Source organism: Varroa destructor, unplaced genomic scaffold (assembly GCF_002443255.2).
Source record: "Varroa destructor unplaced genomic scaffold, Vdes_3.0 BEIS01000003.1, whole genome shotgun sequence".
Taxonomy (NCBI): domain Eukaryota; kingdom Metazoa; phylum Arthropoda; class Arachnida; order Mesostigmata; family Varroidae; genus Varroa; species Varroa destructor.
The window spans coordinates 43493173-43515427 of NW_019211456.1; the positions used below are offsets into that span (position 1 = coordinate 43493173).

A 22255-nucleotide genomic window follows, 5' to 3' on the forward strand; every position below is an offset into this window, starting at 1 on the left:
ATATGTCGGCTTACTTACATCTAAATATGGAATGTGTATTTGATGGATTGTTGATCCTACACGCTTATAGATTGTAATACCTATCTGTTCTCGTGCTAGCTATGCCCTGGTACCATAGTCTGGCCACTGCATTGCCGATATCGAACTTTCTAAAGATCTGAGTGAAAGACCTCAACCGAAAACGCATGATTTTTTCTCATTTCAGCATTAACATGCTCCCATCCAAAGTCAGTCGGTCAGTTATATTCACATACCCACTCATTTAACAGTTGCTCATTGTTTATCATCCAATCCTTTGGGGGGAATCCTTTGGGTACCCGTTTACATCCATATTATTGTAATCGGGTTTGCTATGTGCATTCGCCGAATTGTTTGTTTTTCGGCGCTGGGGATCTGGCGAAACGGGCCGTTCCCCATCGAGTTAAAACTCTGCGTCACGCCTTTTTGCACTACCGGAGTCCCGTTCTAGGGACCAACTTCTAGGGACCCCCTTTGAATCGCGTCCGTCCTGGACTTGTCACTGGGATACCAAAAAGGGAGCGTATGCTTCAAAGGCGCCTGTTATAAGCTGTTTTTTCTTTTTTTCCTCTCGACTTAGATGATAAAATGAAACGTCGCCCGTTTGTAACGCAAATCCAAACGCAGAATAAAGCCAATCGACAACCTTCGCTTCAGCTGCTTCCGTCGAGACTGGGCAAGTCCATTATGACAAAGTGTTTGTTGCTCTGAACTGCATTTTCCGCATTTCCCGAACTATGTTCTTGTGATATATCTCATTCACGCTATATTCCTCGGTGCGCGGCCGCAAGCATGTAGCGTGTCGATCTAATTTACGTTCGTGTTTTTGCGTGTCTGTACTTAAGTGTCTATCTGCAATGTATTCTTCTCTATCCGTGCGTACGTCCGTCCGTTGTCTTCAGAAAAGTTTACACCATTTTGTGTTTCTCTAGCCCTAGATCATTTCTTCACGCATAGAGTAGGAGGAAAAGCTTAATCCACTTCCCTATTCCGTCTAGTCTCTTGTATACGTCCCCTAATTGAACAATACAGTTGTGTCTTCTGTCTGTATTTTGCTGTGCCATATATGATTGTATGTCGATGTGCACACCCACATACAATAAAGAACAAACGAACAAAAATCAATGAGCAGTAAAAAAACAAGAATACGAGATCTCGAAGACACAATTTCTACTCCTTGTAAATGTTGGCTTACCATTCACTTAAGTCATTGTTACGTTGTCTTGTCTTTCATCATCCTGTCAACTACCGCTTTCTTATCCTACAGCTCTATTTCTATATCTTTCTCTATCTTTTCGTTTTTCTCGTTTTTTTACTTTTTATATCGCCATAAATATCATCATTATTATTACAGCTGCGACAGTTTGTATACGCATTATATCATATGGCTAATAGATGGAGGCGATAGCAGCTTGCGCAGCGTTTCTTTCTTTTTTTTTTACCAAGCTTTCCACTTCTGCTCATACATGATGTCGCAATCGTAGTAATAATGACAATCGAACTTGTAGTAGTCATAGTACGGTAGTACAATATGCCCTTGATGGCGGCCCACTTAATGCTTGTCGCTTGACAAAGAGCGCTATTTGCTTGGCGCGAATTCTGAGATCGTATATTGGGTTCGTGTGTGTGCGCATGCGCGCGCGCACGCGCGTGTGTGTCTGTGTCTATATTGTTCAATAGCCTAGCCCGTATGCTCGCCCTCGCACGTCAAAGGCTGCAGATCAACACTCGGATAAGGCTGTATACTGCAGACGACGTAAAACGAGGGTGAGGGTCTTCATCGCCAACACGCTGTAATATTATTGTACACTTACATTTACCTAACAACACTCACACGGGCAGGCAAGCAGCAGACGGTCGTAATAGTAGTTGCAGTGGTATTTGTAATTGTCGTTAAAGTTGTTGTTACAATATATGTATATCGCTGGGATTCCGGGGCGTGTCAATAGAAGGGACATATCTAAAATAATACGTTCGTCGCCAAAAGTATATAGCAGTTGTGGTAATAGTAATTATCATAATAATAATGGTCTCATCATTATTAGCCTCAGCTAACTCCTTCTTTATCCCCTAAGAATATAATATACATTTATATATAGTATGACATAGTCGCTATTGTTGTTATTGTATATGCTTGTGCGAAGCCGTACGCGCCTGGTGGGCATTCGAGTTAACATGGCGGAGGACAGCAGCTAGACAACAAGAACGAATTCATCGTCGAAGGTGCAAACTGTCCATGACTAACCCTGGTCACCGCCCTCACTCCCTTTTACAAGAACGTACGTGCACTATCGTAGATGGAATGTATTTTGTCGGAACGTCACGGTTTTTCATTTCATCCTCTCCTTACGTGTTTTGTTTATGTTAATATAATGTCGTAGGTATGTATTTTCTTTCTTCATATAATTACGTTTGACAAAAACGCGTATAGGCACTGAACTGTAGATGGCATTGTCGGGGTCGGAAGTTACTTTGCACTGGTCTCTGTGTGTTGTCTACGACGACAAAGGCAATCGGCGAGATACATCTATGCGCTAATAATAGCTAGCTATAATTTCTTTTCTGTTAGCTTATTATCATCATCATATTGTCTCCTCTGTCCGATTGTCTTCTGTCCTATCTCCCCGTTTCCGTGTTTCTAGCGAATCAAGAAGAACGCCCGGTTAGAGGAGGGTTACAACCCGCCTAGTGCGGCGCATCCCCCTGAAAGACCCCCGTTGCGATGAAATAGGTTCTTTCCAATAGCTTGGTACTGTACAAAAGGTCCTCACAGAATACCTATTTCATTAGCGTATTCGTTTTCTACGTTGACATAATTAATTAATAATATTCATGTCTGTTTGGATTTTTATCGCTTGTCTTGGTCAACATACTTAATCTAATAGTTATCATAATAGTAATAATAGAAGACAATCAATCAATAATTTACAATTGGTGCAAATATAAGGCGCAAATTCAGCGGCCAGCGAGCAGCTCAACGCTGCGTTGTCTCTTTACCTTCATCATCTCTAGCGGTGATTAGCACTATCATCAGCATATTCTATCATTATGCAATTATCGTCGTCGTCGTCGTCGTCGTCGTCGTCGTCGTCGTCATCGTCGTCGTCGTCGTTGTCGTCGTAGTCGTCGTCGTCGTCGTCGTCGTCGTCGTCGTACGGAAGATTTGGCATGGAAGAGATCATCAATCAACCGGCGTCGCCTGGGTCATCTGTTGCAATGTCACCTTCTTCTCCAGTTTTCACAGCTTACGTTAGTTTCTGCTTTATGGTAGTAGCACCGCTATTGTTTACTAGAAATAGCAGTTGTTGCAGTAGTAAATGTTTTGCAGTATACGTATTGTAGTGTGGTTTGTGTGTATACGGTTTTTTTCTATATTGACTGACTGGATTGCGTGTGCGCCAACGCCGAATAGCACTACGCCTGCGCGCATCGAACTGAAACGTTACAGCTCTTCCTTTGGAGGTTCGTACCGTATTCCTTTTTAGCGGATATATAGGTTAGATCAGTAGAGAAATGGGCAGTTGCAAAAGTGTTCTCGTTTTCTGGATTAGCTCCGCTTTGGCTAGGCAGCGTAGGTCATTGACAGAGCGTTCTTCTCTTCTTTAACATAAATATGGAATGCTTCGTTTTCGTCGTCATCGGACTTCTTGGACCAAATTTTATCTAAGTCAATATTTCGCACACGGACGTTTATGTCAGACTTAGGAGACGGGGAAGGAGAAAAGATTGTTTTTACTAGTTGGTCGGCTGGCCGCTATCGCACAACGCTGACTCAGGACGTTCACAAAAAGAGGGGTAAACTGAGTCTGTTACACATTGTACCCATCCCTCACCCCCTTTTTTCATGGAGAACTACATTCGAGTTCCAGACAGCTCGCCCCAATACTGTCTGTCTGTTTTGTCACTACATGCGTCTCACTTTCAGCGGTTTCTGCTAGCTAGATGAGCGCGGACTGCCGAAAGTAGTCCCCTACGTGTCATCCACAACACATTTACAGGGTTGTTTTCATTATCGACTTCGCTTTCGCATCGTCGAAACGAGAAACGAGCATTTCGTGTCTTCTGAGCTTTCCCTGAACAGTTTGCTCTATACGGCCCCGCACGTGCAGGTAAACCGCGTGGTGCGTCGCCTATGGCTGCCATTGTTGATGACTGTTGCTAGATGGCTTTGGGGTCATCATTCGCGTCTTTCGTAATCGAACAAAGATGCCTTTCATTTAAACGTCATTGTCCTGCGAACTATGATCCGAACCCGTTGAAGCCGACGAATTATTTCCTCCTGCGGCACTGCTTCCGCTGCCTCCGCCATTAGACGACGAAATCAGCTGGAATAGATTCGAGGCAAGCTTCAGGGCGGCGGGGTCAAGCATGGGCGGAAACACCGGTGGGAACGGTGTCAGCAACTCAGGATCGCTTGAGTGCCCGTTTAACGTAGTTGGATTCAAGGATGCGCCGTTGCCACTGCCGTTTGGTGGTGAAGCGCTAGGCGGCCCTACGGGTAGAATTGAAAGCTCACTCGACGGCCGGCCGGGGAAACGGCCGCGTTTCGGTGTAGGCGCCATTCCATGCGCCTTTTGACGATGCCTAAAAATGATCCGGATATGAACGCACACTTATATAAACACGTTTATCTTACACATTTTAATCATGTTCAGTGATAGCGACTTCAAGATACGCTGAAAATATAGTAGCACTTTTAGTATTCGCAAAAAAGGACTAGAAATAAATTCAGTTCTCGTAAAAAAAGATCAACGTCTGAGTCGAAGTGTAACACATATAAAAATGCCTTATTGAGTTTTAAGGGCAAAAATCAAGTAGGGGTTCCAAACAAATTCGTACGCTGAAGATACGTATAGTTGTAGACAACTGGGAGTTTTGCTGCGCAACAACATGAATACCTTAATCTCTTTTTTCTGCTGTTAGACTAACCTGTCGAGATGGAACTTTTGTCGGGCTCCGTAACTGCATAGGTCGCACTTATATGGCACTTCGCCGGTGTGCAGAAACATGTGTTGGCGAATGGACGTCTTAGTGTACGCGCGGAATGGGCAGAACTCGCATTGGAACCGCCGCTCGGGGTCCTCCGAGTTTTTAAGGTGGATCGCGGCCACATGGGAGCGCACGTCAGCCAGGCTGCGGAATCTACGGCCACAGATTTCACAAGGAATGCACGCTTCGGAGGGTCGCAACTGTAGGGCGTTATTGCCGGCCGGAATACCCAAGGCGGATGGCGTACCAACGAGCGGGGCAGCTGATGCGCTACTCGGGGGTGGAGTAACAAGCGAGGAGCGAGGCGCCGGCGAAGGCGATGGGGATAAAGTGCCCCGGGCCGCTGAAGCTGACACTGAAGCTGTGGATACCGCCAAGCTGACCGAACCGGTCGACCCTGGAGAGTATAAGCCAATAAGTCGCAAGCACAAATGTGGAGATCAGATTGTACAGACGGCGTGCACGAAAGCAGCAGCAGCAGCAACAACAATAATAACAACCGCAAATAGGTCAAAACCAAGAAAATTAAAAAAGGTGTCTTATGAGTCACGACGGGAGTATATAAAGTACACAAAATCTACCACATTCCTTACGGAAGGACATTCCTAACAAACGTTCGACAGGCAAAATACAAAAGATAGGAGCTCACGAAGTTACTCAGAGAATTGACAAGTGTCCAACAATAAAGTACGTAATATGTAGAAAAAAGAAAGCCGATCAGAGCGTCTAGCTTTAGGTAAATGATAGCATTTATTGAAATACGAGGTTGGTGTTAAGAGCAAGATGGAAGCAGCACGTGGATGATGCAGCTTGGTAACGCTTGCCACTCGTATTCAGTCCATGATAGCCATTCAAGTTACACTTCAATCAATAGCATCATGGCTTAACGCCTATAAGGAAAATCGCGGTTAGTATTAAGTGCCCCGAAGTTTAATCGCATTTAGGAATAAATAATGTATCCTGTCTATGATAGATGTTCGTCTAAGTAATAATTACAAGCAACTTTTAATAAGTTCAATACAATAGTAAGATGGTTCAACAACGGAAGTTCTTTATAAATAGGCTCCTCACGTTTAACACCACACTTATTCATAAAGAAAACAATATCGGTTACAGTGACAGGAGCATATTGTTGACGTTTGCGGTCTCAGACAATAGCTTCAGACACTTATTCGTATAATTCTCGCTTTCTGACATCACATAATTACTTGGATCACATTGTTTCTTTCCTCTTGCTCGTATCTGGCGTTCGAGGCTTTGCTCTTAGATAATATTGATACTGAAAACCTATTTGTAATATGTAATTTTTGTTGCATCTTGTTAACGCTTTGACATCACTTGGGGAAGTCGAGTCGTTCGTAGTGCGTGTATACAACCGGTAGATGCTCGCTCAGGGCCACGGGATCTGTCAAAATGCTCGTGGGGAGCTGTAATCAATGATCAAACAAATGGTTATTTTTGCAGAATTGGCCTACCCTGATAACCTGGCTCGTAAGGTGATTCATTGACTGGATATATTTAACTCAACACATAAGTATATATATATATATATATATAGTGAGGTAATTCTCATTTGCATAACTATACATACATTAAGATTTTTTGCGTCCTTGTGCTCTCTTTCTGCGTACTCTCGAAGTATGTACTCAGTTCCCTGTTCCCAGTAAAGACGTGTGTCGTTCATTCGAATCAGAACCTGATCGACCCGCAGAAAGAATCTCAATAACACGAAAAGGTTACTACGCATGACGCGAATTTTAACGCTGAGTTTCGCTACACCGTGATCTGAAAGTTCATCCTCGAAGAGGCACAGATCTTGGTAGAAGTATATGGGGTCTCGGGACGTAAGTTTCGACATGTCAATACGTTCCGTTGTAGGCACTTCCTGAGAGCGCGCGAGAAAAAGAAAAACAATTTTTTTTCTTACTAAAATATTTATAAATGTAAGCAGGAATTTATCTGAGGATAATTGTGTTGTCAAGTCAATAGTCCTATGAATTAAACATGTCTTTGAATAAAATGGCACTCGAGCCCAAAGCCAATGTTCAATGTTCATTTTGAAAACTCGTCGTAGTTTGAAAAAAAGTTTAATTTTTTTTAAAAAATCTCGTCTTTAAGAGATGCGTTCAATATTTAACAATTTACCCTCGTTTTATTAGACACTTCCAAGAGAATTAAGTGGGAATTTTTAGTTAAACGTATGGGTGTTTCCATGGATTAATTTGGATAGCTTTTTTCACAAATTGAAGATGGACGATGCTAGGGTCTAGTTCTTAGGCGATTTTTAAAGGCTTTTTAGCATGTGCGGAAAATGTAATATTGACATCTCAGTCCAAGTGTATGGCAGTAGTAATTTCATTATAGCGAGATATTTTAGAAGATATTTACGAAGCAAATTCTCTTTTGTAGTTGTATATCATCAACAATGTGCTTTACATGTCGAGATTAAACATGCAAGTACCTTCAACTTTCGACCCTCTTTGTCCGATAATAACGTGCCCTTATAGTTAGTGGTAAAGGTCCAGTCGAATTTATGGCTGTCGGGAACTTTTGGTTCTGGCAAATCTGGTGCCTGTCTGGCTTCTCGCCAAGCTTCTGCCACAGCGACCTGCGTAACACGTTGACGAGAAAATCGAATCTTCGTTCTCATTGTCCAATGAAATTGGTACTACCTACTGCACTTGCTAACACAAACCAAAAAATTTCGTTTGGAGTTGTAAAGTCTTGTTTCTTTCGACATACCGCACATTCTAAGAAGAGCCCCGTGCATAGGAGCAGATAGTACGACTTAGAAATAATTATTGCGGTCTATACAAAATGTATCCTTGAAGCCAGTGCTTTCATAAACTCGAACGTTCCATATATTCCCTAACCACAAGACTTTCTGATCGAACACTGAGCCTAGCAAGAACCCGGTACGACTTGGTCAATCAAAAACATTGCTCCCTATTTGCCTAATCTAAAAGGCCACTGAGACCTTCTAAGGACGCTCATACAATAACAGGGTTCATACTTTTTACCAACTTAGTTGAAGCCTTCTACGTAAAGCTGTTTGCAACTGCGCCTCAAAAGGAAAATAGATACACCTAAAGGATAACAAATAATATTACCACCAACGTAAACTTCCCGGTTTCATAGTTCCTGGCTAGAAGATTCAGTTTTTGATACGCGGAAGTAGCCTTAACATGGAAATGGTCTCTATTTTCCTTATCAGTTCGTACTTAAACAAACATACATCATCAGCTCTTCAATTGCCACTCCAATCAATGAAGTATTACTAAGAGATTGGGTTAAAGCTAGGTACAATAGTTAGATTAAAAAAAAAATATATATATATATATATAGTGCATCCTGTCTACGTACTTTTGGAATGTAGTTCTTTTCTGAGACAAGCCTGAGCGCATCTAGCGGATTAAATTCAATCCCGAAGCCAGTTGAATGTTCTATTCGTAACCGATTCCACGCAAAGGTCATATCCGGATGAGACGGTAACTGCAAGGTATGTATGTATCTGCAAGTAAACAAGACAACATGTCGCGCAATTTTTAGATATCGTTTATGGTTAAATTTATTAATTGTGTAGTAATAATATTACTATTACTGCTACGGAACTTAACGATAAATCCTTTCTAGAACGTTTCCTATTAAGTTTTGTAATGCGTCGTAAGTAGTAAGTTATGCATTTTGTTGTGGCGTGCTACGTCATGTGAAATTTACCAACTGTTTTATGATGGAAAATATGATGGAATTAGTTGGCCAGCGTAAGTAAGATTAGAAATTTTCTCTCTTATTCTATGCAATTTTAACACGTCCATAACCTATATTTTTATGGATTTCTTCGAAGAGTGGTGATCGGTACTATCTAATTCAGTTCAACAACAGTACCTTTCTTAAGTCAAAGGACGCGCTATAAATTTAAACAAGTACATGACAGATAACAGAAGGAACTAAATTTCTGGATACGGCAAACCGAGTTAAGTCGATGCCTTTTTTTGACAGACTGTAGAAAACATTGCACATAAATACATATTTCAAAACGTAATCAGTATATTTCTCGTGAGGTTTTGCAACGGAGAAGAGAGAGAGATATAATCTTATCGATTCAGGTAAAGGGCACGATAGCTGTGCTTAGGGTAATACGTTTTCCTACCCGTATATTTGCTTGGCAAACGGCTTTTTTAAAATCTTTCTATCGATTTATGGTAGCGCCCTGATTTTACATAAACAAACAACAGTATCAAGCTGTGTAAAAGAACGTTACTTAAATAAACGCCTAAATATGTTCGTGATTTTTTTGTTATTACTTCATTGATCTTTTCAGCTTTCAATATCTCGTTGGCCTCCTTTAGATGACAGCAGATTATTAGCTTCGGGAAAAGCAGCAAACAATTACGGTAGACAATCAACTTAACTAAAAAGCTGATGAAACTTGCTACAAGCGAAAGCGATTTTTTTTCGTTTCATTACTTTAAATGCATTTTAATTAATTTAAAATAATAGACTCCTACATCAATATTAAGAATAATTTTCAATGGCGTTATAGCTCAATCGACTTTGTTTTCCGAAGTAACTTCACGTTTTAAACTGAGATCATCATTCACTTAAAGTAAATGAGTCACTGGTAACCAAATCAGGTTTTTGCAGCTGGTAGAAGAACTTTTTTTTTTTAATAAAATTTCCAATAAAATGCATTAAGCGAAAATGTTTCCGCCACCTTTCAGTCGAACACAATACTCGATACTGCTTTATCTACGGTGGGTCCCCATGATCAGCTTTAAAATGGAATCACAACGATCAGCGCTCTGATGTCTCAGCACTTTATTACACTAAAATCAGAAGAATAAGTGGCTTTAAGGCAATATCAGTACAATGAGTGCTTTATTTAAGAGTAGTTTACCGCACTATTGTCTGGGCTGGTTTGATTGCAAGTACGGTTAATGGGCTGTAAGGAAAGCAACATCAGCAATGGCTATAGGCGAGTAATTAATAAAGGCCTAACAGAGCATCGAATTTTTACACTAACAAAATTTATTGTGAAGTCGGCTTACTTTTGCTCATCAAGCCAGACAGGCATTCGTTGGTGACTTGACACGTATTAGACAATATGAGAAGTTACAATAGAAACAATTTGAAGAAAAACTTTACGAACTTTAACTGTAACAAAAAAAAAAAAACTATTTTGCTTCGTACAATTAGTGTAGACTCTAAAACAAACTGATGTACTAATCGTCATAGCATTCGACAAGATAACCCGCCACAGTGATTGTGAATGGATGAACTTTGGCAATAATAGGAACAATCATTTTGATGCAACTACTATCCCCATCTATCACAATTGATGCCGTATTTAGCACAACTAATAGAAAGAAGAAGATGAGGAAGAAAACGAAAAATCTATTTGCGTGGCTATGTGCCTTCATCTCTGCTGTGAGGATCGAGTAAAGACGGCCTGAAGTTCATATCATTATAGATTCTGTCTCGAAATCGTTAACGTACGTTCATTATACAATTACGTATTTTCCGTTAGAAACATACACTTGTAAACAGTTATATCGATATATGTTTGAACTGCGTGACAGATGAACTATCCAAAGCACATTCGCATGTCAAGGTTTATCACCTCTAGTGTCCACTTCTTTCTTGTACAATATTCCTTACAAGGTCACTGTGTAGCCTGCCGTCCCTAACCTAACCTGTCATTTCTTATGTTTTCTCAACTTTTGTTGGCTCGTGGCAGCTCGGCCTACCCCATTTTTAATAAGTACGCTGGATAAATTTCTTCTTCGCACACATATTTTAATAGACACTCACGAGCGGCGCTACACTATTGGACGAATTTGGCAGTTCTGTTCTAATCCTTTGTGATCCCTCACTTACTCACTTCAATGCGAATTAATTAGCGATTGCGTATAGTTCTTGTCGTGAGATTTTTTTCTAGTAAGGCCAATCAGTCAGTTCCAGCCCGAGCAAAAGCATCTCCGTTCTCTACGAAACGCCTTCTGCAAGCGGACACGATCGTCCCGTCCCCCCGTCCCCCCTCCCGGCTGTGGAGTAACACCGTTATCCTCATTTTCTCTAGATTGTTGAATATGTATATGAACAGCATTGCTGAATATTTTTATAACCTCGTCTTCAGCTGTTTACTTCACGTTTTCTTTTCTTTCTCTCTTTTATGTAAAAAAGCATACTACTTGAAGGAAAAATACCACAGTTTTAACATGATCGTATCCTACAGCACTACAACAATTATTGCACACAACATCATTGTCATCACAGTCGGCATTCCGATTCTGCATGAATTTTTCGTTCTGAGCGCTGCGCTGTTCCGTCGAAACGTGGTCCGCTTGATTGCGTTCAGTTCTGAAGCGTTTCGACTCTGCCTTGCCCCGACGCAGCGATACTACTACTATGTACTGCTTTTGCCGCTGTTCCCGTTAATACTCTCGTGTTATTGTTGTTGCGGCTGCGGCCATTGCTTTTCCCAGAGCGTCCAGTTTACTCTTACTCTTACTCTGACTCATATAGTTACTACAACTATAGGAGAACGCGGCCTTTGGCATTAGGCGTTCAGAACGCTTGCTTACCGCTATAGCTGTTTTTACTCTTCGTCCTTTAACCCGACTATATCTTCTCTGCTGTTTGACGACCAAGAACGCATGTTCCCTCCTTGTAGCGACCGCAGCCACAACAGCAACAGTAAAAGCAGCAGTAGTCAAAAACGACGCTGCCGTTCGGTCCTCGTTTGAGCTCATTGCTGGTGGCTGTTGACGTCGTTGGCGGTGGCTACGGCGACGGCTGCATTCGGGGGCCCCGTACCCCTCAGCACATAGGAACGCGTATGCATCTATCTACAGCCATACTCACATAGGGACTCATATGTTGACTAACTGCTAGACACACATGAACAGACGCACAACCCGCAACACCCACCGTGGACGGCGCTTACGTAGTGACCGACAAGGAGAGACCTAGACCCAGTCATGACGAACCCACAAATCCGCGCTATTCCATGACCACCAAGTATCAACCATTACCAGCAGCAGTATTGGAACGCAATGCCGTATTCATTTAATGTTTCACGCCTATTACTGCTACCGAGGACGCTGTGTTTACCATAAATATTGTGTTCATTTGGCGCTGTGCATACTTCTGAGACGAAGATGGACAGTGCTACGACTATGCCAGTTTGATTTTTCTAGTCTTTTGTTTGTTGTGATTTGGCCTGCGCTCTCGATTTTCGATAGTAACAGCTTTCGGAACAAATATTGGGCCTTTTTAATACTTCTGTTTGTCTCTCTTTCTATGCGTCGGCCCGTTTTTCAGTCCAACAATAAGTTTCCTTCGCTTGTACAACAAGCCCATTGTAGGTGCTGCCACCTGTTCTGTGCGAATGCTATCATCATTACGTCGCCTACGACGAGCAACTCCCACTCGTCTTTTCATGTTTTAGATTTCAAGGGGGCCACAGTTTAAGAACGATATGGCTCAGTGCGATTAACCAGAATTGCGCTAACACATGTGGGTATTTTTGTTAGAAAAAATACGCTGCAAAATGATTGTTGGTTTCAAATTAAAGTTATTCTCGCAAGGTTCAATGAGGTTCTTGGTCAATACAAACTAGTGGATTTATGTAATTCCGTATGTATATACTATGCATAAACTTAGAACGCGTCGAAGTTACAAATGATGACTGAGCTTGTACAAATGTAACACGTAGCAGCTTTAGATCAGTAAACGAAATATTTACGTTTAGAAGAGAAATGGCCTGAAGCACATCTGCGTACGCTGATGACTAAAACGTAGGTATACGTTGAATTTTGTTATTGTTTTGTGAAGCAACATCTGTATCCGTCATTACGACACAGTAGAAGTCAAATTTGTAAACCACACAACCACTTCGATGAGGTCTTTGCGTTCCATTCGAGTTGCCCCTTCCTGCCCGTCTGTCTCGTAATCGCATTACTTAATTTATAAATCTATGGCCATCAAAAATAGGTTTTATTATTGACTAAGCTAATATTATTCCAGTTTTGTGAAGAGTATCTTAAAACCATTTTAACACATAACAATGATCCGAACAATGAATTTTCAGCAAGCGGCAATAGCAGAACTTGCGACGGCTCCCTTTCCTCTGCAGAAAACCTTCAACCTTTCACTTTCACAGCAGTGACTCCGTGTTAGTAGCCTTCAACAAGCTCGGTCCGATTTTGCGGACGAAAACATCACCAGAACGCGACAGCTATGGGCAAACAAACTCAACTGCTCTTCGGCACTATGTACTACCATGGAAATCATAGTACTAACATGTAGCGAAGCACGCATTCATTTTTCGTAGTAGCAGAAGCTGGGGAATAAAAATGCTACATAGGTTGAAAAGGGCGCCGATCTATTTTACACCGTTAACTTCAGGTTCTATTGAAGACGATGTCTAACGGCTGTCACAACCACCAGTACAGAGCCCGTCGCTAAAAGAACATTCATTGCTCGTTCTGCCGTATGAGATGGAGTGCTTCACCGCCTACCGACGAACGGCTCTTACACAGCCATGATTCGAACCCATTACCCAACAACTTGATGCCTTTAGCGTTCATCACTATGTTGGCCCGCACGTCCATATGACGATTTAAATTCAACTAGTTTTCGTCCTGCGCAGCAATTGATTTCTTCATCATGCCGAAGCTGAATTGGATAGCACTTCCAATCGGCATTACCACCACAGGCAGAAAAGGCCGCGACCATCATCGGCTAGGCCACCTCGATTCTCTTGCTCAAAACGTACCTGCACAGATCGCAGAGATGGATCGCGTCAACGGGTTTGTTGGCACGGATCTTTTGGCAACTTTCGTAAGTCCTGCACTTCGAATGTAGAATCGGGCCGGAGCTTGCCGAAAAGCGCCATCCGTCCAGTACATGATGCTCCTCGCGCACCCCGTTCATTCCTAAATGTTTTGTTCACGCACTCACACACACACACACACGAATTCGTTCGTCTCGAACGATTGACCAGCGACTGCCGTCTCTCCGAGTAACAAACAACACACCGTATCCGTCACGTCGAGACGCACATCAACTTGAAAAAAGGCGCAGGACACCAAACGCCAAATGGCTGCCTGCCTTCCTGCCTAGCTATACCATAGTAGCAGCAGCAGCAGCGGCAGCAGCAGCGAGCCCCACCAACACCAGTCACCACCACTGTATCAGCAGCAGCAGCAGCACAATCACCACACTCACGCTAACAGCCTTCCACCCAGCGAGCCGTGTTATGGAAGCAACCAGCAGCAGAAACCCAGTGGACGCTTCGAGCGCGCCGCCATCTTGAATTCACAAACACCGACCGACCGACCGACAGACAGACAGACCGCCCGATAGACAGAAGCAGCCGGCGATACAGACAGAAACATCAGCCGTACCAGCAGCAGCAGCGACGAAACAGCCGGGAGCCGAATACGGTGATAGGAAAGCTGGCGAATAGGACGGAGAGGCCACACTTCCCCCCCTCCCCCAGTTGGCGGCGACGGCGCCGCGAGCGCCGTCTGGCGGCCAATACGAATTACCCAGCGATTGACGGCTTGCAGTAGAGTCGTCGAAGACACGCAGAACGACGGGACGGGTCAGACAAACCGCGACGATCAGTGAGGCGATACAGCCATAGCAAGCAAGTAGGCATGCAGACAGGCAGGCAGGCAGCCGACCGGAGGACCGCCGGCCGCCAAGAAAGCTATCCAACAGCAGGAGCGAAATCGGCGGCGCCAGCGGCGGCCGTAGCCATCCAGTAAGCAACCAACCATCCAGGCATCCAAGCTAAGCTCCGGCGTTATCCAACAACAGAACAGAGTAAAACTGCGAGCAGCCGCAGCAGCAGTAGCAGCAGTAGCAGCATACGATTCTATTCTATTCCGCGTTCTACTCCACTCTGGAGTCCCCACCGGTAGATCAAGGTGTACGCCGTCGTTGCGGCTGTCGCTTTTACTCGCGCTGTTGTCGTTGTTTCGTAGCGCGCACAGCGTATAGGATAGATTAGTGGGATGCATTAGAAGCGGCAACAGCAGCAGCAGCGACCCGAAGGCTATGGCCGTGATGTTGTTGAAGTCGATGGTACTGATGATGATGATTATGACGATTTTGGCTACGAACGGCTGGCGGCCGTGGCAGTAGCCCGCTGTAATGGTGACGCGGGTGACGCTATGGCAGATCTTGCCACAGCCGCGACAGTCGACTATGAATTGACGCACCCGCCGAGATCCTGAATTCCCATGTGTCCGTCGTCGCCACCGTAGGCCAACGATCCAGCAAAGGCGAACAAACGAACGGGCGGGCTGGCGTTCGGTCGGACGTTCGGTCAGTCGGGAGCTCGGGAAGTTTTCTTTAGAGCGTTTTCTCCAAAGCTGCTACTACTAATACTGTTAGTGTTGTAGTCCCTCACTAGCAAAGAACGGTCGTGCGAGTAAACGCTGCTGGAGAGCGTCAGCTCGAATGATAGCAGAGATGGCTGTCGCGTCTTTTATTAAAAGTAGTAGTAGTGGCGATAGGTTAGTTATCGGGACGGCAGCACGAAAGTTGATCTTGAAGTTGACCGTCGGTCGGTCGTTGGTTCGCTGACTGATTCGTCGTCGTCATCGTCGTGGTCGTCTTCGTCGTCGTCGTCATGGCTCTAGAGAAGTCAGCAGTCGGCGTGGCTGCTGCTGCTGCTTCTATATATGGTCGATTGCTGGAACGCCGCACGCCGAGGGGCCTATTCACTGCGGCTGCCATCGTTGTTGTTGTTGTGGCTGTTGGAGTGATGGCGAGCGGCAGTGGCTGCTGCCGCTGCGACTCTTTAGGCCACGCTGCTTCTACCTACTCATCGAGGCAGAAATGTTCGGCCTGGCTGTTCGCAGTAGTACCAGCAGCAGCCGTTCGGACGAAGAGCTTACGAAGACAACGATAACAACTGCAGCGGCGAGAAGACCGCTCGCGGCCAGGAGAGGCAATCCAGCCGGAGTGTTATAGTAGAAACAGTAATCGTCGTTGCTCACCGTGAGTCCTTCTGTGCGCTGGGGAGAGCGGCTGCCGTCGCTGCCCCAGCTGCGCCTGCCAGCAACATCAGGCAGAGGCACGACTGCTTCGGCGACTAACTTAGGCTGCTGCCAGCGGCAGCGATGGCGATGGCAGTAGGGGTAGCCACTATTTTTCTCTTTGGCCGCTTCAGCGACCGGATTCGAGTGGGATTCGAGTGAGGCACCGACGCCGCCGCCGCCGCCATTGCCGCTACTGCTATTTGTGCTGATTCTGTAGCTATTGATGATTTGATGATGTTCATTCTCCAACTTCATCCAGACGCGAACCGAAGAAGAAATAAAGGAACAGGAAGAGAAAATGCACGCAGACAGAAAAGGACCGAAAAGGGATACCGAACAAAGGCAGTAAAGCACCACCGACATTTAAAATGGACAAGGAAATGCCTGACGTAGTAGCGTTGCTGTTGCTATTGGGTCTGCGCGGAAAACTGCGTGTGTATGCGTGACGTAAAAAAATATCTCGCATACAGAAGCCTTGAGAAGAGTGATATTCGAAAAATATACGGACGGAACGACGGTAGGAGAGCTTCAAACGTGTTACGGCCGACAAAGGAATATAAAGAGAGCGGGGGCTGAGAAGGAAGATAACAACCAGTTAAATCCTATCCGTAGTTAATGTATCGATGTTAGAGGGGCTTGTTTCCCTATTGGCCGAGGCTATAGTCAAGTCAGTCATGAATCGAGTTCTAGCATCACTACCATAGGACGGAAGAGGCAAGAGTTTGCTTTCCACAGCGACGACGTCACACGAACTGGTCGTAGCAGGGAGCTGCGATAGTTATTTCGAAAGAAATAAAGTGAACTTACGGTTCGTAAGGCTCACAAAATTGTACGACTCATTATCTGGCAATAGCTGTCTTTCTGTCTGTGTGTGCGTGAGGCAATCCGGCTACGAAAAGACAAGTTGGAACAGAACAGCAACCACTGTAACCCAGCTATGCAATCAACCAAAACAGTCTTTTCTGCTTCTTTCTAACGTCGACATTTTCTCAACTGGACGAATGGCCGGGCACGAATCGTGACAGCAGTCTCTTTTAGTCTGCTACAGTCAGCATCATCACCCAGCGCCACGATCGCCGGCAAGCGTTGATGGCTAGTCACGACTATCAGGTGAGACTGAACAGTGGAATAGAAAGGCTACAAGCGACTACAGACATTGAGACAACAACATCGGGCAAAATAGTCGAGAAGGATAAGAGGCAAAAGTTGGAAGAAAAGCTTATGATACGGCGGTGACGCCAATGATCATCATGATGATTATGGTCGTCATTCTGGTTAGGATGCTGATGACGATAGCAATGGTGATGATGCTGATGCTAGTGAACTAAGAGGCCCCATTTGGGTGATTCTCAGCTCGAACTGAACTAGTCTAACTTTTAGCACAGACAGAGGCAAACGAGGACGCCTGGAGTGCCTGCTTCGCCTTTTGTAGTTCGCGCAGGCTTCTCCGCAGGGCCGTCGTCTGGTGCGCTCACCGATCAAACTCGTTCATGCTACTACTACTACTGCTGCTGCTGCTGCCGCCGCCGCCGCCGCTGCTGTTGCTGGCTTGGTTGGAGCTTTTGTGAACTGCGTGTACCAACCCTAACCTGCGTCTGCATCGCATTCGGTTCTACGATATAATATTACCGCAAAAGAGTTTTAGGTGCATGCCCTTGCAGAGTAGTTGAACCGACCTGTGTAGCGACAAGAGGTCAGAAGAATAATGGTGAAGAGAAAAGGTCGGCTGGGGAGACGAAGAATGGGCTACAAAGGGGTCCTGGGTGGAGCTAAGCCTGCTGGAAGGCCTGCGCTAGCTTGAAGCTTTAGCTTTGGTCTTAGAATCAGTCGCTGGATACCAACCCAGCGTAATCGTTGCGATGGCGGGCCTGGAGTGGTGAAGAACAGCGCGCATGTTATATACCTCCCTTTGGGAAACACTGGTCGTCGTAATGCGTAGAGGGTTGCTTGAAGTCATAACGGGGAGAAGTAGAGACATGGGATTCGATAGGGGTTCGACAACATTAAGGCTAGCGGCAGCAGCGGGACGACGAAGGATCGAAGGAAAAGGGGCGAGGGGCCGAAGTGAAAGTAGTCGGACGAAGGCGTAAGAAAGACATGGGGTTTTCAGCCGCGAGTTCAACGCTACGAATGGCTGCTGAGTGGGTGGCGCTGTATGGCGAGAGATGGGGCGAATGGATAGCGAGGTCCAAGGGGGAGTGCGCGAGGAAGTTGGCTCTCTTGCTTGCTTGCTGGCTGGCTCTATTCTCTGCAAAAGGTAGTGGCTAAGAAGAGAAAGCCATATTCCTCTGCTGCTTAAGGCCATCAGCAAAGCTGCTAACGGTGCTAAGCTGATGTCGTCTGGGCGGCGCGCGCTCGAGGCTATTGAAAGGTGTTCCATATTAAACAGTACGAAGGGTGTGGTGGAAGAACAGCCCAGAACAGCGGTGGCGGGGGTGACGAGAGTGAAAACGGGACAGGGCGGCAAAGGAGGCACTGGCATAAACGGGAACGACGCCGACAGCGATATTTGACGATGATATGCCGAACCGAGAAGCCACTGGAAAGTGTGCTGACTTCGAGAGAGAAAAACAGGGAAGGGTCGACCGAGAAAAAACCGTTGGCCAGCTGGCGATTTTATGGAGAACAAAAAGAAAATTGCAGTATGGGTGATCTTTGCTCAGAACCATTTATGAATTTCAGATTTTAAAACTTAACCCACCCGTAAAATTTATATTGTTGGCTTGGCTCAAACTTTTTTTTTAAAAAAATTATACTTAGGCCCGAAACACAGTGTCGAGTTGTCGCTAGGCAAAACATTATCGAATTGGCTTCAATCATATTTAAAATACTATCTATGAATATTTGACGCGTAAATTATGTGAGGATAAAAATGTTGGTGGCTTTTTTTCAAAAACGAAAAGAATATGCGTTGTTGTTGCACAAGTCGAACCTTATTCGATATGTTCATCGAACCCAATTTAGCTAACCCACGCATGAGATTAATGCAAACAATCGGGCACGAATGGCAAGGTAAAAGTGATAAAAACAAACTTCATAACTCACATATGGTATATATACCATATATATATATGTTTTCAATCAACAACCAACGTGTTCTCAATCGATCTGACATTTTCAATAGAATAGCAAGGTCTGAACTGCGAACACGACATAATAAAAAAAAACGTAGTTAAAAACGACATTTAGAACGGAATCATTAAAATACAACGTAGCCATTAAGTGAATACCCATAACAATAGTGCCACACACCCCCATAAGATCTACAGAACTTTAGTCTGTGTATGATGGAAACAGGCTTGATGACTTCCGTATACCATTGCGGTATGCCCAGAAATTCGTGGGATTGTTGTTAAAATTACCTCGTCATAAATACTTGGGATATAGCATATTTAGGCGGAGGGAGGTTCGACAGTCCTCGCCACAGCGTAGTGGTAATGTATTGACCTGCTGATATTATGGACACATCATGATTTAGGTTCGAATCGGACTATAGACACACTTCGTTTTGTCTTGGGAGCCCGCCATTTGTTTAAATGTCTAACGGCGATACCGGATGTAAAATTCGAAATATCATGTTTCATGGTTTCAGACATGCAGATTTTGCGAGAAAGTGCAGATGCGGTGCTGTAAGTAATCGGCAGCATTTAGTAGCGATTGCATTGGAAATACCGCGACCTGTTAGCAGAGATACCGACTGCTTCATCAATCGATGATTTAGAGACTGGTTTAATTTGGAATGCATCTGGCAGCTGTTCTTGTTAGCAGTGTTGAAGCGCAACCCCATTCGCACAGTTGTAATAATAGAGTTGGCTCATTAAGGCTACGAGTTCATGTTGATACGTAATTGTAATCCTATAAATACCAAAATAGATATATACGAACCATCCTAGCTGCTTCGGTAAATCGTCACCTCATTAGAATCTTCTTTGAAGCTTACATTTTTAAGAGGAAGCCGAATACATACAGCGTACTAAATATCACATACTTTTCATCTGCCCATTCAGATAATTAGTAATGGTTTATAACTGTTTTTCTAAATTTTAAACAATGATACACAGCGTAAAAACGTGGCGAACGAATTAGTCGTTTGAATTTGACTAAAAATAAGAACCATTGTCAAAGAGGCGCTGTATAAGTCGACTAACTGGCCTCTGGTCTAGGTCAGCTCAAGAAACGTCCTCATATATGGTAAGGAAAATTTGTCCAAAATCCTCGTTATAGCCCGGCACGCAGTAGGACTTACTTATCCTTCGTATCTTCCTTATTTTTCTCGAAAGCTTCTGTCTTATACGTGGATATGCGTATGTGAGTAACGATGTGTAGGGCTTGATGTCTGTTCATCCACCAAGCTATTTCACAATATTGCGTCATGATCGCCGACCAGTTCTCAGTGGCGGCGGCGGCGGCGGCGTTAACAGCAACAGCAGGCGGCGTTGTCGTCGGCAAACGTTAGCTAACGTAGTCTGGCTGAGGCGTAGAAAATCGAGAAGAGGCCACGATGGACCCCGCACCCGTCGTCCGGATGCCATCATCATTCTTATCCTTGCCGCTGTTGTCGCAGCCACTACTGCTGAAAAACCGCGTCTGCCTGGAGGCTCCATCCACTCACTCGAGCGGCAGCAGCAATGGTTTTGCTGACTTCGTTGTTTCGTAGCTTAACTTTTCTGCTAGCTTTCACTCCATCCTTGCCTGGTCGTGTTTCCTTACACGGCCATCTGTAGCTTTTCCTGTAAGCGTGGGCTAGCCTGTTTGTCTGCCTTTCTGCTTTTCTGCGCACGCTCGGAACTTTAGAATTCGCCGTGTAATCTAGCAAACGAACTACCGCGCCGGCAGCAGTGGCAGTACGCGCTGAGAACTTCAACCTCGTTCTTCGTTCGGATCTTACCTGGTCCGCTCGCAATAGCATTCATTCCTCTATCAATCTATCCAGCACCCGTGCGCATGTCTCCATGCATGTTATGCGAGTTGGTTTAAGACTGTGAATGTCTATACGTATATCTATCTGAGTGTGTGTGTGTGTACGAGTGTTCTTGGCCTGTCGTTATTTGGCCAAGTGTGCTCGCCCTCTGGTCGCGGGGCCCCTTCCAGCTGCATCTTTTGCCTTGGAGCAGTAGAAGTTGAAGTTGCGGCCACAGACGTCGCCGCACTTTCGGGTTCTCTCTTCTGTTCATTCTCTTCACTTTTCTGCCAGACGGCAGCGGCGACAGCTTCTCTTCCTTTTGCTGTTCTTCCGTCTAATTTTTTTTCTTCTTCTGTGAGCTGTCTTCTGAATCCTACTTCTGCTTACTTATGTAGCTTCGACTGCTGATGCTAGTGACGATGTTCGTTCTTTCTTTTTCGTTTTTTTTTTCTGCCCACTGACATCGCGACTCCAACCACTGACAGCCACCGCCGCCGTCGCCGCCGCAGCGCTAACTCCAGCAACAACAGCCGCCATCATGACCGGCGGCTGCCGGTAACGCTGTTCTTGTTTTCTTCTGCTGTTTTCCTTACTCTCCTCGCTTTTCTTTTCGTTGCTGCGCTCCTCATCATTTTCTTCTCGTGGCAGAAAAGCCATCGACTCATTTTTGCTGCCTGCCCCTCCTCACCGTCGCTTGTCCTTTCAACAACAACAACAAGCACTTTCTCCTCATTTTTCTGGTTCGTTCTCTCGAACGTTTTTGGAGCATTTCGGAGTCACCAGCAACTATAGCCGCGGCCGATATTCAGTCGCTGCCTCGTTTTTTCTTTACGCGTTTCCGTTTCTATATCCTTATTGCCTATTCACTTGGCTGGCTGCCTACCTGCCCATCGATTGCCTGACGTCCCTCCCGATTGTCTGACGTGTTTTCTACCTTTAATACCAGCCATCGAGTAGCTGGCTGGCCGGCTTATCGGACGGACGTACAGGTATCGAACATATGTACGTATCTTTACATGGGCACGGACAAGCACCATATCGTCATATGCATGGTTACTCCGTTTGCGGTGCGTTCGCTTTCTCCTCGGCACCGCTGACGATGAGAGCGACTTCGTAACGCTTAGTAGATGATAGAAAGTCCCAAGATGTCCTTACTAGTGGCATTTTGTTTTCAACTAGACGCTATGCGGCTAGCAGTGCCCTACCTCGATAGCCAGTATTCAACGGTGGTGGCTGGACGTTTTCACCGAAAGCATTTGGCCTGGCCAGGGTAATATCGCGCTCGTTG

General features: G+C 44.9%; 2 protein-coding genes across 3 annotated transcripts; both read right to left on the reverse strand.

Moving 5' to 3' along the window:
• Positions 1–1878: 1878 nt before the first annotated feature.
• On the reverse strand, positions 1879–5081 carry LOC111246585 (uncharacterized). The gene is made up of 2 exons (XM_022796418.2): positions 4948–5081; positions 1879–4602 (listed from the first exon to the last, which is right to left on the reverse strand). The coding sequence occupies exons 1-2, from the start codon at positions 5025–5027 to the stop codon at positions 4236–4238; spliced, it is 447 nt and encodes a 148-aa protein (XP_022652153.2). The 5' UTR covers positions 5028–5081; the 3' UTR covers positions 1879–4235.
• A 952-nt stretch (positions 5082–6033) lies between these two features.
• Positions 6034–14417, reverse strand: LOC111248397 (TIP41-like protein). Of its 2 annotated transcripts, XM_022800676.2 has the most exons (5): positions 13787–14405; positions 8371–8518; positions 7469–7615; positions 6599–6892; positions 6034–6434 (listed from the first exon to the last, which is right to left on the reverse strand). In XM_022800676.2, exons 1-5 carry the CDS (start codon positions 13942–13944, stop codon positions 6342–6344), a joined length of 840 nt encoding a protein of 279 aa, XP_022656411.1. In that variant the 5' UTR covers positions 13945–14405; the 3' UTR covers positions 6034–6341. The 2 variants fall into 2 exon arrangements, with proteins under 2 accessions (XP_022656411.1, XP_022656412.1); XM_022800677.2 differs by lacking the exon at positions 7469–7615 and having other exon boundaries at positions 13787–14417.
• Between the last annotated feature and the right edge of the window lie 7838 nt (positions 14418–22255).